The sequence below is a fragment of the Stomoxys calcitrans genome, chromosome 1, assembly GCF_963082655.1.
Source record: "Stomoxys calcitrans chromosome 1, idStoCalc2.1, whole genome shotgun sequence".
NCBI lineage: Eukaryota > Metazoa > Arthropoda > Insecta > Diptera > Muscidae > Stomoxys > Stomoxys calcitrans.
The window spans coordinates 43,854,757-43,871,513 of NC_081552.1; the positions used below are offsets into that span (position 1 = coordinate 43,854,757).

Genomic DNA, 16,757 nt, shown 5'->3' on the forward strand with positions numbered 1-16,757 from the left:
TATAGCTGCCATATAAATCGATCTTGGGTCTTGACTTCTTGAGCCCCTAGAGTGCGTAATTTTTATCCAATTTGAATGAATTTTTGCACGAAGTATTTTATTATGATATCCAACAACTGTGCCAAGTATGGTTGAAATCGGTTCATAACCTGATATAAGTGCCATATAAACCGATCTGGGATCTTGACTTTTTGAGCCTCTAGAGGTCACAATTATTATCCGATTTGCCTGAAATTTTGTGCGACGGATCCTCTTATGACCATCAACATACGTACTTATTACGGTCTGAATCGGTCTATAACCCGATACAGCTCCCATATAAATCGATCTCTCTATTTTACATCTTGAGCCCACAAAGGGCGCAATTCTTATTCGAATTAGCTAACATTTTACACAGGTCTCCAACATATAATTTAATTGTGTTCCAAGCCAGACCATATCTTGATATCGCTCAAATAGCAGAGGAAATCTTTTTTTATATCCTTTTTTGCCTAAGAAGAGATGCCGGGGAAAGAACTCGACAAATGCGATCCATGGTGGAGGGTATATAAGATTCGGCCCGGCCGAACTTTGCACGTTTTTACTTGTTTATATTGCCTTACCCTCTTTTAAAGTTATTAAAAAGCATTTTTTTACTTCATTTTTTTTTTTAATTTTTTTTTTATTTTTTCTTTATGCAAAATCAAGAAAAGGACTAATAAATAAAATATGTTTTTTTTTCTTTATTGCCTTATTAAATTAGTTATAATTATATTATCGCATTTTATGCTGGTTTTAAGATACACATATTTGGGAAAAAAACGAAATTATTGGAGTTTGAAAAAAAATATGCGCAAAACTTTGAATTAAACATTTTTCTTTCGATTTTGTTTATTTGATTACATACGCGATTCATGTACGATACTTAAAGAACTATTGAAGAGAAAATCAAACTAGAACAAAAAACAAAATGGAACAAACAAATTAATTTGTATGATAATTATATATAGAGAATATGCACTTAAAAAACTATGAATGAGAATGTTTTAAGCGTAGAAACATAAAGGGTTATTGGAATATGATTGCCAAACAAAAGAAATGAAAAGAGCTTCAGAATCTAAGGAAGGTGGAGAGAAATTTTGAATAAAATCATAAGAAATTTATTTACCAATGGTTTTCTTATAATACCATGCAGGTTAATTTCATTAACAAAACCTTTGGAAAATATTGGGTTGCCCAAAAAGTAATTGCGGATTTTTTAAAAGACAGTAAATGCATTTTTAATAAAACTTAGAATGAACTTTAATCAAATATACTTTTTTACACTTTTTTTCTAAAGCAAGCTAAAAGTAACAGCCGATAACTGACAGAAGAAAGAATGCAATTACAGAGTCACAAGCTGTGAAAAAATTTGTCAACGCCGACTATATGAAAAATCCGCAATTACTTTTTGGGCAACCCAATATTATCATTTGTAGAACTCCAAAGAAACCTTTTTTTAATTGAGACAAAAATTGGAAAAAACACACATCCATCGAGCAAAAATAAGGAGTGAGTTATAAACTTACGAACGAATCTCTTCTTCCCTTCAATTTCATTTGTTTTCAATTGCTTGCAGTCGTTTTCTTTGGATTATAAATTTCAAATTCGTGGTAAAATAAAAGTGGTATAAAAATCGTAGAATTTGTATAGATATTTGGTAAGGGAATATTTGGCCGATTCAATTATGTCATATGAGTGCATGTAATCAAGGAAGAAAACTGTGAATGGGAGAAAAAAAAAGTGGAATATGAAAGATGATTTTTTTGGCAAAATTAAAAAAATATATTCATTTTTTTTTTAATGAAATAAAAATTATATGAAAATTTATATAAATAGTTAATATACTTTTGAATTTACTAAAATTAAAAAATAAGTGTAATAAAAAAATTTTAAAATTAAATAAAACAAGTAACAGCGTGCTTAGTTCGGCAGGGCCGAATCTCATATACCTTCCACCATGGATCGCATTTGCCAGATTCTTTGCCCGCGCCCGCGCTCGCGCTCGCCTACGTGCCATTTGTCGAGCTATAACCGGCCATCGAACAAACGAGGACGAGGGTTATGACCCCTTGACAGGCCACTGTAGGATTTTCCTCGATGAGGATGAGGAGGAGCCTATTCAGCACTTGCTGTGTTCCTGTCCGGGTCTGCAGAGACGTTGGCTCTCCTTTCTGGGGAGTGGAGGTTTTTTGAGGGAGCAGGATGGTTCCGACGGGTGGTGCTTGCGTAGGGACGGCGGTTCTTCACCCCCCCCCCCCCCCCCCCCCCCCCGCTTGGGTTCTCCACTCCTCATGTCATTTCTTTTATTCGTGTATAACCTCTAGTCCGAGGTCTCACACTTTCCTTCTCTTCCCTTTCTCTCTCGAGGGTAGCAAAATGGGTCAAACTGGCCTCCGAGTGTACTCACTTTTGGTGGGCAACCCATTCAACCTAACCTAACCTAATCTCTTTATAGGCAAACAAAGGATAATGGATAAAAATTGGCTTTTTATGGGAACCATTCAGGTTATGAACCGATTCGGACCATATTTGGTTTGGATGTTTGATGTCATTGTGCAAAAGTTCAGCCAAATCGAATAAGAATTAGGCCCTATAGAAGCTCAAAAAGTAATACCGCGAGATCGGTTTATATGAAAGCTATATCAGATTATAGACCGATTCAGGCCATATTTGGCAAAAATTCAGCCAAATCGGACAAGAATTGCGCCCTCTATAGGCTCAAGAAGTATAATCGAGAGAACATTTTATATGGGAGCTATATCAGGTTATGCACCGATTTGGACCATACTTGGTAATAGTTGTTGGAAGTCAAAATAAAAGAATTTTAGCTAAATCGGATAATAATTACGCTCTATTGATGCTCAAAAAGTCAAGATCCAAGATCGGTTCTTATGGCAGCTATCTATCAATTTATGAACCGATTTTGACTATACTCGGCATAGTTATTGTCCCATGGCAGCCGGTTGTACGTACCGGATTGACCCGATGAAGTTCTCTATCGGTCCTAGACCGATGGACCCTCTTTGGGTCTTAGACCAATATTTCGATGTGTTTCAAACGGAATGGTGAAGTTAGTATACCCCCATCCTATGGTGGGGGCCAAAAAAATCGCATTTGTCGAGTTCTTTTCCCGGCATCTCTTCTTAGGCAAAACAGGATATAAGAAAAGATTTGCTCTGCTATTAGAGCGATATCAAGATATGGTCCGGTTTGGACCACAATTAAATGATATGTTGGAGACCTGTGTAAAATGTCAGCCAATTCGAATAAGAATTGCTCCCTTTGGGGGCTCAAAAAGTAAAATAGAGAGATCGATTTATATGGGAGCTGTATCGGGCTATAGACCGATTCAGACCATAATACACAGGTATGTTGATGGTCATCAGACGATCCGTTGTACAAAATTTCAGGCAAATCGGATAATAATTGCGATCTCTAGAGGCTCAAGAAGTCAAGATCCCAGATCGGTTTATATGGCAGCTATATCAGGTTATGCACCGAATTGAATCATACTTGGCACAGTTGTTGGATATCATAACAAAACACGTCGTGCAAAATTTCATTCCAATCGGTTAAGAATTGCGCTCTCTAGAGGCTCAAGAAGTCAAGACCCAAGATCAGTTTATATGGCAGCTATACCAAGTTATGGACCGATTTAAACCATACTTAACACAGTTGTTAGAAGTGATACTAAAACACTGTGTGCAAAATTTCAGTCAAATCGGATGGGAATTGTGCCCTATAGAGGCTCAAGAAGTGAAGACCCTAGATCGGTTTATATGGCAGCTATATCAAAACATGGACCGATTTGGCCCATTTACAATACCAACCGACCTACACTAATAAAAAGTATTTGTGCAAAATTTCAAGCGGCTAGCTTGAATCGGATAAGAATTGCGCTCTCTAGAGGCTCAAGAAGTCAAGGCCCAAGATCAGTTTATATGGCAGCTATACCAAGTTATGGACCGATTTAAACCATACTTAACACAGTTGTTAGAAGTGATACTAAAACACTGTGTGCAAAATTTCAGTCAAATCGGATGGGAATTGCGCCCTCTAGAGGCTCAAGAAGTCAAGACCCTAGATCGGTTTATATGGCAGCTATATCAAAACATGGACCGATTTGGCCCATTTACAATACCAACCGACCTACACTAATATAAAGTATTTGTGCAAAATTTCAAGCGGCTAGCTTTACTCCTTCGGAAGTTAGCATGCTTTCGACAGACCGACGGACAGACATGGCTAGATCGACATAAAATGTCGCGACGATCAAGAATATATGTACTTTATGGGGTCTCAGACGAATATTTCGAGTAGTTACAAACAGAATGACGAAATTAGTATACCACCCATCCTATGGTGGAGGGTATAATACATTATTTTATATCACAAATAGCACACCTAAAATGCAATTGGCTCAGTTTAATTGAATTTTATAAAATGGGTATATAGACATTTTATTTTATTTATGTCTATTAGCTGAAGCTTGTCTGACTTTAAGCCAAATGTGAAAAATTAACAAAAAAAAGTTTTTTGTTTAAAAAAAAATGGGTATATAGACATTTTATTGTTTATTTGTTGAAGCTTGTCTAACTTTATTTTTTTTAATTTTTTTTTTCTTTTTAGATTTTTCTAATGTTTCTCCTCAGGGATATGAAAATTGCGGTCAAAGACAAATGATTTGTTCACCGTGGTGTTATTTTACAACAGTAATTCGCCAAATTCACCACCAACAGTAACTCGGTGGTAAAAAAGTCAATTTTCTCCCTAGCAATATCCAAATCCCTGAGGACGAACATTGGAGATATATCAAAAAATTATTAAAAAAAATTTGGCTATCGACAAAATTTTGTGTAAAAATGAAAGTTTGAAAATGTTTTCTATTTTCCAATCGATTTTCACGTGCGCCAATTTTTTTTTATATTATTGTAAGTACAAGTAATAAATTAATTCAAGACAAAATGAAGACATATCAAAAACGATAAATAATAAATTAAAATATTATTTACAAAAAATATTAAATGTAATATACTAATAAAGAATATAAATATTTTTATGTTTAGATATATTATAAAACCTAAATGTATCTTAAAAGTAAAGATCTATATAAATTAAAAATCTTGTTGTCATCTTACATGTAGGAAAGTTTAAAAAATAACTACCGATAACAATCAATAACTCAGATCTTGTTAGACAGAGAAAAAACAGGAAAGACAAAAGGGGGACTGCCGACTAAATTCGCATAAGACCTTATATAACTTTGATTTTTTTCTTGCTTTTTAAAGGGACTCAATATGTTTCGATAACAGCAAATTTCAGTGTTTGCTATTTATTACCGGGAAAACTCAGGTGATTTCAAAATAAGACTTCAACTTTCAATAACTTCCCAATAGTTTAAATTGCATTCAGTAAGTGTCGATAACTTTCGATAGGTTTGTATATATTTCGATAAGACTCGAAAAACTTCGATAACACGCAAATCTCATCTTCACCTTTGTATAACAAATTCGCGAATCAAAATTGCACTGGGAACAGTGTGGAAACTTCTCTCATAACGATTAGTGATGTGAGATCCATAGCATAGTGCGAATGGATTTGGGCGACACCACCTTGTATAGATGTTTTATATTGCGGCATACCAAACAATGTCGTCAGCTTTAGTGAGTTGAACAAATTTGAAAAAAATTTCTGATGTTCTTGCCATTTAGTAAACAAATTCTGACTAGATAACTATGAGCAGCATTAAAAGAACCCTGATTAGCTACAATTATTTTCCGAAACCTGATAATTTCCATAACTCGATTAAATTCGATAACTTGATAGATTTGCGATAACGTGATAAATGTCGGTTAATTTTCGATTTATTTCTAAACACATTTGATTTTTATCATGTATTAAAGGAATTCCGATAAGCGGCCATATTCGATATATCATGTAACAAATATACAGAAAATCGAAATATGAATTACAGATGCGTGGCAACTCTGTCATCACATACCTTTTTGATTTAGTATTATTTTTGAATTAAACGTACTTAAAAATTAAGTACCATTTTTTACAACACTGAAATGTGAAATTATAAGGTTTAGTTCTTTTGAGATAGCAAAACAGGTGTGACTATAGATGTTTCATATTCAGAAACACGGCAATTTCAATAACTCGGTAATTTTTGACAATTCGAAAAGTTTTGATGCTCAATTTAATTCATTAACTTGATAAATTGGAGATAACGAGATAAATGTCAGTATCTTTATAGGCGCCAATGTCAATAACTCGATCATTTTCGATTCATCGATACATTTCAACAACTCGATAAATTGTGATATTTCATAAATTTTCGATTAATTTTTTAAACACTTTTTGTTATTAGCATGTATTAAAGGAATTCCGATAAGCGACCATATTCGATAAATTATGTTTTTCTCTATATAGAGGAAATCGAAAAATCTTTTGCAGCTGTTTTAATTTCCGAAAACCAATTCAACAACTCGGTCATTTTTGACAAATCTATTTAGTTGGATAACTTGACAAATTCTCCATAACTTGATAAATGTCGGTATATCGATAAACGCCGACAAATCACGGTTGGATAAATTCAACAATTCAATGAATTTCAATAATTCGATTTGAAAATTATCTATCGATTAATTTCAATAATTCTATACATGGTGCTAACTCACTAATCTTCGATTTATTTTTTTAGACTCTTGGTTCTTGGCATGTTTTGCCGAATACAATTTAGTGAATGTTATGATTAAAATGAGTACTATTATAGGTTTTTGTTATTGGTAATCAAGGACAACTTTGCACGGGAAGTTATGTGGACTCTATAAATTTAGGCGATTCCAGTAACAAGTATACAATTCTTTTATAAAAGAAAAATCGAAAGTTGGTCTTAAGCTGTTTAATATTGAATTGCTTAAAACTTTTCGAAAATCAATCATTTTCAATAAATTATTTGTTTTCGATCAATCGTTCATTTTCGATAAATTTGTTAATTTTGGATAAATTCGATAAATTTTGATAAAACATTTCTTCAGCCTAATAATCATAATATTTAATAACTTGACAATTTCAATTACTCGATAATTTTAATTATCAATAATTGTTAATTTTCGATACATTTTTAATTTTCGATAAATTGTTAATTATCAATAATTGTTAATTTCCGATAAATACTTAATTTCGATAAATTGTTAATTGTCGATAAATGGTTAATTGTCGATAAATTCTTAATTTTCGATAAGATAAATTGTTAGGTTTTAATATCTCGATACATTCCGATAACTCGATCAAAATCGATAACTCAAAAAATTTCGACAACCTTATAATCACAATTGTCAATTTCCGATAATCTAACAATTTTTTTTGATAATTTTGGATGTTCAAAATACATTTATTTTGAACATGAGAGATAACGCATTAGCATTTCATAGCCCACGCGTTGTTATCTTATAGAGTCTGTGTGCGGTTTAGGGTCTATTTGTACGATCGCCTATCTCATAAAACCAATACGCACAGCCGTATAAACCCTGCATGTGTACTTTTAAAAAGGGAATAGATAATGAGTCTAAGAAATGCATGTGTGTGTTTACTTAGGATCGTAAAATATCAGATAAGGAGAAACGGAGATATCACTGCGTTGGTATCTCGTTCTAGTTTAGTTTTAAGATTTTCATTTATTGTAGTGATAGGAAATTTGAAAATAAATGGTCAGTATAAATCTAGCATCAGAGAAGTGCGTTTTAGATTCAGCTCAACATTTGGTCCTTCGTAAAATTGAGTTATTCCCCACCCGAGGTAAGAAGCTCAATGGAACTAGGCCTATAAAGCAATTTAATAAAAATTGTTTAACACCCACTGAAAAATTAAATTCTGTGAAGAAGCGTCCTCGTGGCTTTAAACAACGAGAAGAAAAATAATAATAGAAATCACAATCCACTAAAAAGTGGAAATACAGTGAAGAAGCGTTCTCGTGGCTTTAGACAACGAGAAGAAAAAAAAAAACACATAATAAAAATATCAAAAAAAAAAAATAAACAAACAAAACTACAAATAAAGTAAAATGGTTCGTCAGCAGTTATACAAGCGTCAAAATGAGATTGGTGAATATATCATCAATTTGAAGCAAAGCTGCCTTAAGGAAACCGCAAGAAGTGTGGCTAAGGAAACCTGCAAAGCCCAGTTGGGGCAAGTTTGGCAGGAATTCAAAAATAACCACACGAAGTTAACCGAATTGGGTATCACCGAGGAACCGTACTTTAAAAACAAGTATTATGAGAAGGTGAACTCATTGGTGGAGGAAATCTGTGCAGCCCTAGAGACGAACGAGGATGCAGCCAGCCAATTGGAAACTGGAAAAACTGAATCGTCGGGGTTGAAATTACAACAAATCCAACCGCAGGAAAATGGGGAGTCCAAAAATGAGAAGGAAAGAATAGCGGGAAAAAGGAAGGAAAGAATAAGAAAACTTATTCGAAAGTTAGTAGGAGAACTACTAGAGTTGGAACAACTCAATATTAAAGTCTTGCTGGAAGAAGCAAAAAGATCATGGGAAACACAGATGAATCAAATTAATGATCTATTATGGGAACTCACTATCAACCATGAGGGGTCTTACGAAGACATCACTAAAGAAGTTGATGAAGTAGAAAACCTCTACAAAAGAAGTAAAACAACGCTGATCTTAAGATTGGACAAATGTAAGGAGGAGAGATGTCCTATAAAACTAGCGGAGATAAAAATACCGGACTTCTACGGTAACGTGGAAGAATGGCCATCTTTCCATGATTTATACAAGAAGCTCGTACATGATGCCGAGAGCTTATCGGACGTTGAGAAAATGTTTTATCTGAAAGCTCATATTAAAGGAGAAGCGTCAAAAGTAATTAAACATTTACCGGCAGATGGAAGCAATTACCAGCCAGCGTGGTAGATACTAAATCAACGCTTTGGAAATAAAAGAATTTTGTTTCAAACGATACTAGACCGATTGTTAGATCAACGCTAAACAAGTAAAAGGATTACTTGATACAACAATTGAATGCGTCCAAGGGTTAAAAGCAATGAAATGCAACATCGAGGATGCTGTAATGGCGCGTGTAATCATCCGTAAGCTAGACAAAGAAGGTTTATTATTATACGAGCAGCATACAAAGAAATCGAAAGAAATTCAGGAGCTTAAAGATGTTTTGGAGTTCTTGGAGGAACGATATCAAAATTTGGAGGCAGCAGGTACAAAGAAGTACAGCAGCAATTACAATCATCGGCAACAGCAGCCTATGAAAAGTACGACACTCTATACGGATAAAAGTGCGTGTCTATACTGTAGAAAACAAGGACACTTAACGGAAGAATGTCGAAGTCTGTTGAGATTGCCAGTGGCGGAACGAGTATCATGGGTTAAAACAAAAAATATATGCCATAGATGCTTGAACCACAATCAGAATGCAAGATGCGATAGTACCATCAAATGTGGAACCTGTGGGTTTAAACATCATTCGGTACTCCATCTAACTAAGACATCCACTACATGTGTTGCTAACGGGACAAGGAGTGTCCTACTGGCAACGGCTCAGGTGCAGGTCAAGAATATACATGGAGAGATGGTTACCTTGAAAGCTTTGGTGGACCAAGGATCACAGTCAACGTTTTTAAGGGAAGAAGCAGCACAGATACTTCAAATCCCTCGAGAAAAGGCCAATATGGAATTGCATGGACTAGGTGACAATTTGGTGGGAGTTGCAAAATCAAAAGTAAAAGTTAGGATCCATCCGAGATTTCCCAGCAACTATTCACTCGATGTCGAAGCTCTTATTTTACCAGCGTTAGCTTCCGTCCATTTGGATTCTTCGTTAGTACACAACCAGGGTGTATGGAAAAACTTTCAATTGGCTGATCCAAACTACTACAAGAACGAGAGGATAGATATGGTGCTTGGCGGAGATGTGTATGTGGACATACTAAAGAACGGAATACATAAGAAGCATGGAATGTTGGGGCAACATACCAAGCTGGGATTAATGTTGTCCGGCCCATTAACGATTCGAGTCCCAGTAGCGAAAAAAGGTGTCAATGTCACTACAGAGATTGAAAGATTTTGGGAAACTGAAGAGTTGGATATGGACATGGTTACAAACGATGACGAAAAATGTTTGGATAATTATGCTGCTACAACGAAAAGAAATGAAGAAGGGCGGTTTATAGTTCAAATCCCCTTCAAAGAAGATAAAGAGCTGGGAACATCGTATAAACAGGCAGCAGCCAGACTCATTAGCCTGGAGAAAAAGCTCATCAAGGATAATGCTATGAAGCATGAATACTCAAGAATTATGGAGGAATATATTGCACTGGGGCACATGAAGCCAGTGAGACAGATTCATAGCGGTAAATATTATTTACCACATCAAGCGGTTGTTCGAGAGGACAGTCTGACTACGAAAGTCAGAGTGGTTTTCGACGGTTCCGCGAGTACAAATAATGGAAGAAGTCTGAACGACATAATGCATGTCGGGCCACGGTTGCAGAGAGACGTCTTCGACATACTACTCAACTTTCGTTTAAAAAGGTTCGTGATTTCTTCAGATGTTGAAAAAATGTACCGTCAAATAATGGTGGATGAGGAGAGCCAGCGGTATCAACATGTTCTGTGGCGGAAAGATAGGAATGAGGAAATCAAAGAATATCAGCTGACAACAGTGACATTCGGAACAGCAAGTGCCCCGTTCTTGGCCGTAAGAACCTTAATGCAGATTGCGAAAGAATGCGCGGATACGAAGGTGAAGCAAATAATTGAAGAAGATTTTTATATGGATGATCTTCTTACGGGGGCAGACACAATAGAAGAGTGTCTCCAGCTTCGATTCAAAATATCAAGGCACTTAGAGGGTTATGGATTCCATCTCAGAAAATGGTGTTCAAACAATGAACACATTGTGAAATCATCGAAAGAAGACAAGGAGAACGAAATAATAAACATCAATGAAACCACTAATGTAAAAACCCTGGGACTTCAGTGGAAACCGAAGGAAGACGAATTTCGATTTAAAATATCGGAATACCCAGCGGAGAGTACAACAAAGAGGCTGGCTTTATCATATCTAGCAAAAATATTTGATCCGCTTGGGTTGCTGACACCAGTCATAATAACGGCGAAGTTGTTTATTCAGAGTTTATGGTTGCTAGAGATGCAATGGGACCAGAAAATCGATGGAGATTTGGAGATCAGCTGGAAAGAATTCGTGACACGTATTTCGTCTCTACAAGACGTTAAGATACCTAGATGGCTAAACTCTTCATCCGAAAGTAAAATTAAAATTTTGGGATTTGCGGATGCATCAGAGAAGGCCTATGCAGCAGTGGTTTATATTAAAACCGATAAAGGAGTTTCCTTGATGGCTGCAAAAAGCAAAGTAAACCCGATTAAAAACAAAAAGACGCTTCCGAAATTAGAGCTGTGTGCAGCCTTCCTATTGGCCAGGCTGCTAAATAGAATAATTAGTGTGGTCAAAGCCGAATCGGAAGTTTATGCCTGGAGTGACTCCACAATTACACTTGCTTGGATTGAAAATAACAAGAGCAAAGATAAATTTATAAGGTCACGAGTAACCGGCATAAAAAATTTGGTATCTCAGGCGCAGTGGCGGTATGTAAAGTCAAAAGAGAATCCAGCAGACTTGGGGTCAAGAGGCGTGTCCCCAGATAAACTTGTAGACTCAAAGCTATGGTGGGAAGGTCCCCAGTGGCTGCTGTTGCCGGAGGCGGAATGGTCTCTAACCCCTCCAGAATTGAAGACATGCGCTTCCACGGCTTCCAAGGAAGCACCTACCTTATTGAACGATTTGATAGAAAGGTATTCATCATATGGAAGACTTCTAAGAGTTTACTCTTACATCTTGCGGTTTGTTGAAAAACTGAAGGGAACCCGATCCTTCCCGTCATATCTAACGAGAGAGGAGTTGTTAAAGGCGGAGAAATACATCGTTAAAGGTCATCAGAAGATAGAATGGCCAAGTGAGGTACAAAAACTAAGAGATAACAGACAGATGGATCATCGACACAAGCTGGCTAATTTGCACCCGTACCTAGACGAAGAGGGGGTTTTAAGAGTTGGAGGTCGACTTCAGTACTCTGATTTGCAGCTAGATCAAAAACATCCTATGATCATTCGAAAATCACGGCTGGCCTATTTAATTATACGAGACACCCATTACAAGACGATGCACGGAGGAAATCGCCTAGTAGAATGTACCGTGAGACGAAAATTCTGGATAATTAATGTGAAAAACTGTATAAAAAAGGTTATACGAAGCTGTCCGGTGTGCATCCGTTATAGGCAACAAAACACGCAGCAACTAATGGGAATTCTTCCAGACTATCGTGTCAAAGTTTCATTTCCATTTTATCACTGCGGAGTCGATTATGCAGGACCGGTTTCGATGAAGTTTTCAAGTGGTAGAGGACAAAGGTCATTTAAAGGATACATAGCTGTGTTTATTTGTATGACCACAAGAGCGATTCATTTGGAGGCGGTCAGTGGCCTTACTACCGATGCATTCATGGCAGCCCTTAAACGGTTTTTTGCAAGAAGAGGAAAAAGTGCACATATATATTCGGATAATGGCACTAATTTCGTTGGAGCAGCCGGTCGTCTGGAAAAGGAGTTTCTGAAAGTCGTTAGGCAGAACGCTGTTCTAGCAGAAGTTTTAGAAAACCACTTAGTTAAGTGGCATTTTATCCCGCCAGCAAGTCCTCACTTCGGAGGTTTGTGGGAGGCTGCGGTCAAATCGATGAAATATCATTTAAAAAGGATTATTGGAGAAACCAAAATGACGTATGAGGAGATGAGCACACTTTTAGCTCAGATAGAGGCGATATTAAATTCAAGGCCTATGTGCAGCATGAGTGAAGCGGACGAAGGTTTGGAGGTACTTACCCCTGGTCATTTTTTGGTTGGACGGCCATTGATAGAGGTGCCAGAGTCAATCAACGATAGTGCTATTGGTTGTCTGGATAGATGGAAGCTGGTGCAAAGAATGAAGAAGGATTTCTGGAGCAGCTGGAGCAATGATTATTTGGTCACATTGCAACAAAGATATAAGTGGAAGACAAGTAGGAAAAATCTTCAGGAAGGCCAGGTGGTAATTATAAAAAATGAGGAAACGCACCCAGCGAGATGGCCTTTGGCAAGGATTACCCAGGTTCACCCTGGTAAAGATAGCTTGGTGCGAGCGGTGACGGTAAAGACAGCTTCAAATATAATGAAGAGACCTGTAAATAAGATATGTCCTTTGGAGAACGTGTCGTCTGTCCAGGACAATCGGGATGTGACTCATGTAAACTACACCAGAGTCGAGAAGAAGGTACGATGGAAAATGTCGCACATTTGGGCTCTACTTTTAATCTATATTGGCTGCATTAGATCGGATCCTATACAAATTGGAGCTTCGTTGAAAGAAATTAAAGAATCTGCCATAATTTACCTGGACCACGTCGGATCGGTGGATGTTGTCTCATCAAAATGGAATCTACTTGTTTATTATGACATGGAGCCATTTTTTGGGGTGATTGAGAAGGCAAATCCTTTGGTGAAAGATATGAGGATGACTTGTGGGAAGCTGCAAACATTCGAACCACAATGTAATTATATATTGAATACAATAGAACGCCAGCTACTGAACATGGAACAAACGAACAAGTATCTCTTTCCTCTAATAACCAAGAGGTCGAAACGCGCGCCACTGGAGTTCATCGGATCTCTTCAACACATTCTTTTCGGGACTATGGATGCAGAGGATAGAAAGGCAATGGAGCTAAACATGAAAAATCTATTAGATAACCAGTATAACCTGAAGTTTCTGGTGAAGCAGCAAACATCAGTGGTGGAGTCAACAATTAACATTCTTCGCAGGACTACAGATGAAGTTAATCAGAACTTCAAAAGTATAGTAGACCGGGTAGACAATATCACGGAAACAGTGAAAGAAGAATACTTTGTATACCGTGAATCAACTAAGTTCTTTATGGTCGTTAAGGAACTTCAAATTATAGTAGAAGAGAACGAAAGGGTTCAACTGCAAATGCTGGCGTTGTTAATTGATATTAATCATGGGAAATTAAACCCGTCCTTGATTACGCCTATACAACTGCAAGAGGAGATAAATAAAATTCGGGAATATATTCCAGACCACTTGAAGCTACCAGGAACAGCAGAGAATCAGCTACGCAGCATATATAAATTGCTAAAGGCTAAGGCATCGGTCATAGAGAATCGCTTAGTGGTGTCCGTCTGGATTCCTCTGTTTAGTGACCAGGTGTCTCAACTTCATGAGATGATTGGCGTGCCGTTTGAGAGACTAGGAAGAAGATTGATACCAGTCCTTCGGAGTGATTACATCATTTATAATTTTAAAATGGACGCTTATCACCTGTTCTCGGAGTCTGAATTAAACAATTGCCAAACCTTTGGCGATGAAGAGTGCGTCTGCGATGGAGGGTGGCCCTGGATAGATGCTAACGATCAATCTTGTGAGACATCTCCTCTAAAACCTCGCATCAAACCAAGCTGCAAGTTTGATGACTTTGCTGCGGATTCATTTTGGAAGAAATTGGCGCTAGTAAACAGCTGGATGTTTAAAGTTTTCAACCAGACAACGGGACATATTCAATGCTCGAGCCGCTCACAACGAATAATAGAGTTACCCCTGCAAGGCGTCTTGGAAGTGGAACCTGGCTGCACCGTTAGAACCCTAGGAACAACAATCACTGCGCCGTTAAGCCTCCAGTCTAGTCGAGATGTAGAAGATAGAGTGAATTTCACAGCAGACTTAGCTCAGATTGAAGAATTTAACATGCTTCCTTTGGGACCAATGATTATCAATCACACCCGCCAAGTTGATGAAGTGATGACGAAGCTTAGAGATGTCCAGAAAACAAATGTCGATCTAAGGGGCTTGCAGTTTCATCATATGAGTGGTCATGCTGCTCTTATTTTAGTTATTCTCATAATAATAATATTAGCGATATGTTTTATTAAGAAGTTTATTCAAAGGCAAAATGTATCAGTTTTAAATTTTTAGATCTTTAGAACTTATGTAAAATAATATATCTAATATTACAGTCCACTATTACAAATTATCGAACGACAAATCAAAGATATAATTAGACAAAAATACAGTCAGTCCACTATGTAGACTTACGCGCCCGGCAGAATGTTCAAAATACATTTATTTTGAACATGAGAGATAACGCATTAGCATTTCATAGCCCACGCGTTGTTATCTTATAGAGTCTGTGTGCGGTTTAGGGTCTATTTGTACGATCGCCTATCTCATAAAACCAATACGCACAGCCGTATAAACCCTGCATGTGTACTTTTAAAAAGGGAATAGATAATGAGTCTAAGAAATGCATGTGTGTGTTTACTTAGGATCGTAAAATATCAGATAAGGAGAAACGGAGATATCACTGCGTTGGTATCTCGTTCTAGTTTAGTTTTAAGATTTTCATTTATTGTAGTGATAGGAAATTTGAAAATAAATGGTCAGTATAAATCTAGCATCAGAGAAGTGCGTTTTAGATTCAGCTCAACATTGGATAACTAAGAAGTTTTTGATAACTTCAAAATTTTCGAATAAAATAGTGATATTCTGTTTTTTTTTTTTTCGTCCAAACGAAAATAAACCTTTTATCACAAGAAAGAAGTAGGATTTTATTTAGAGGGAAACGGGAAAGTGCGACCAGTTGCGTTTACGCTACAACACTCGTTTTGCTCTATTAAACGAAACAAATTTTGCCCATGAACATTCCACTAAGGGGCAAACTTCTCACATATCAATGAGTGCAGTCCGATTCAAGTTTTTAAGCTCAATGATTAGGGGCTTCCTTTTTTATAGACGCGTCCGAACGGCGTGCCGCAGTTCGACACCTCTTCGGAGAGAAGTTTTACATGGCATAGTACCTCACCAATGTTGCCAGCATTAGGAGGGGAAAACCACCGCTAAAAATTTTTCTGATGGTCTCGCCAGGATTCGAACCCAGGGGCGTTCCGCGTCATAGGCGGACATACTAATCTCTGCGCTACGGTGGTCTCCTCTATTGCTCTATTAAAAGCAAATCGAAATATGGTCTGAAACTTTTTGCCGATTTTTGATAACTTAATGCTATTTACTCATTTTCTAAATTTTAAGTATTATTTATTTTAATTAAACTAACAGGCATTAGAATTCGATAACTCGCGTTTCCCTCTATATACAGCAAATCGAATTATTTGGAAAATTCGAGCACTTTTCTTAACTCGTAAATATTAGATTTCTCCATAATCGATACTACTCGATAACTTTCGATTTCAAGCTAACTCACATTTTTCTCTAAATAAAGCAAATCAAAATGTGGCATATAGTTGTTTATCGGTTTTCGATAACTATTGGATACTACTTCATAACTCAATCATTGTAGATAACTTGACAATATTCGATACCACCATAATTTTTTAAAAAATTAAACTTTTCGAAAACTATAATTTTTTATAGCACAATAACTCATATTATGGTCTATAGCTCCTTGTCGATTTTCGATAGCTTAACGATAGCGCGATAACAGTTTTTTCTCTATAAAGAGCAAATCGAAAAACAGCAAATCGAATTATTTGGAAATTTCGAGCACTTTTCTTAACTCGTAAATATTAGATTTCTCCATAATCGATACTACTCGATAACTTTCGATAGCAAGCTAAC

At 36.7% G+C, this 16,757-nt stretch overlaps 1 protein-coding gene across 2 annotated transcripts in view; it reads right to left on the reverse strand.

The window, feature by feature from the left end:
- Positions 1–835: 835 nt before the first annotated feature.
- The window catches only part of LOC106094747 (E3 ubiquitin-protein ligase RNF146), a 57,305-nt gene continuing 41,383 nt past the window's right edge, over positions 836–16,757 (reverse strand). Inside the window, exons 6-7 of one of the 2 annotated variants that reach the window (XR_009396650.1) lie at positions 1,548–1,739; positions 836–932 (exon numbers count right to left, since the gene is read on the reverse strand). Coding sequence is in view for 1 of the 2 variants with exons in the window: in XM_059361241.1 (XP_059217224.1) it covers positions 1,621–1,739 (119 nt within the window). In the remaining variant the exon portion in view is untranslated. Of the gene's footprint in view, positions 933–1,460; positions 1,740–16,757 lie in introns of those variants that run through there. The other variant, XM_059361241.1, reaches the window with a different exon arrangement.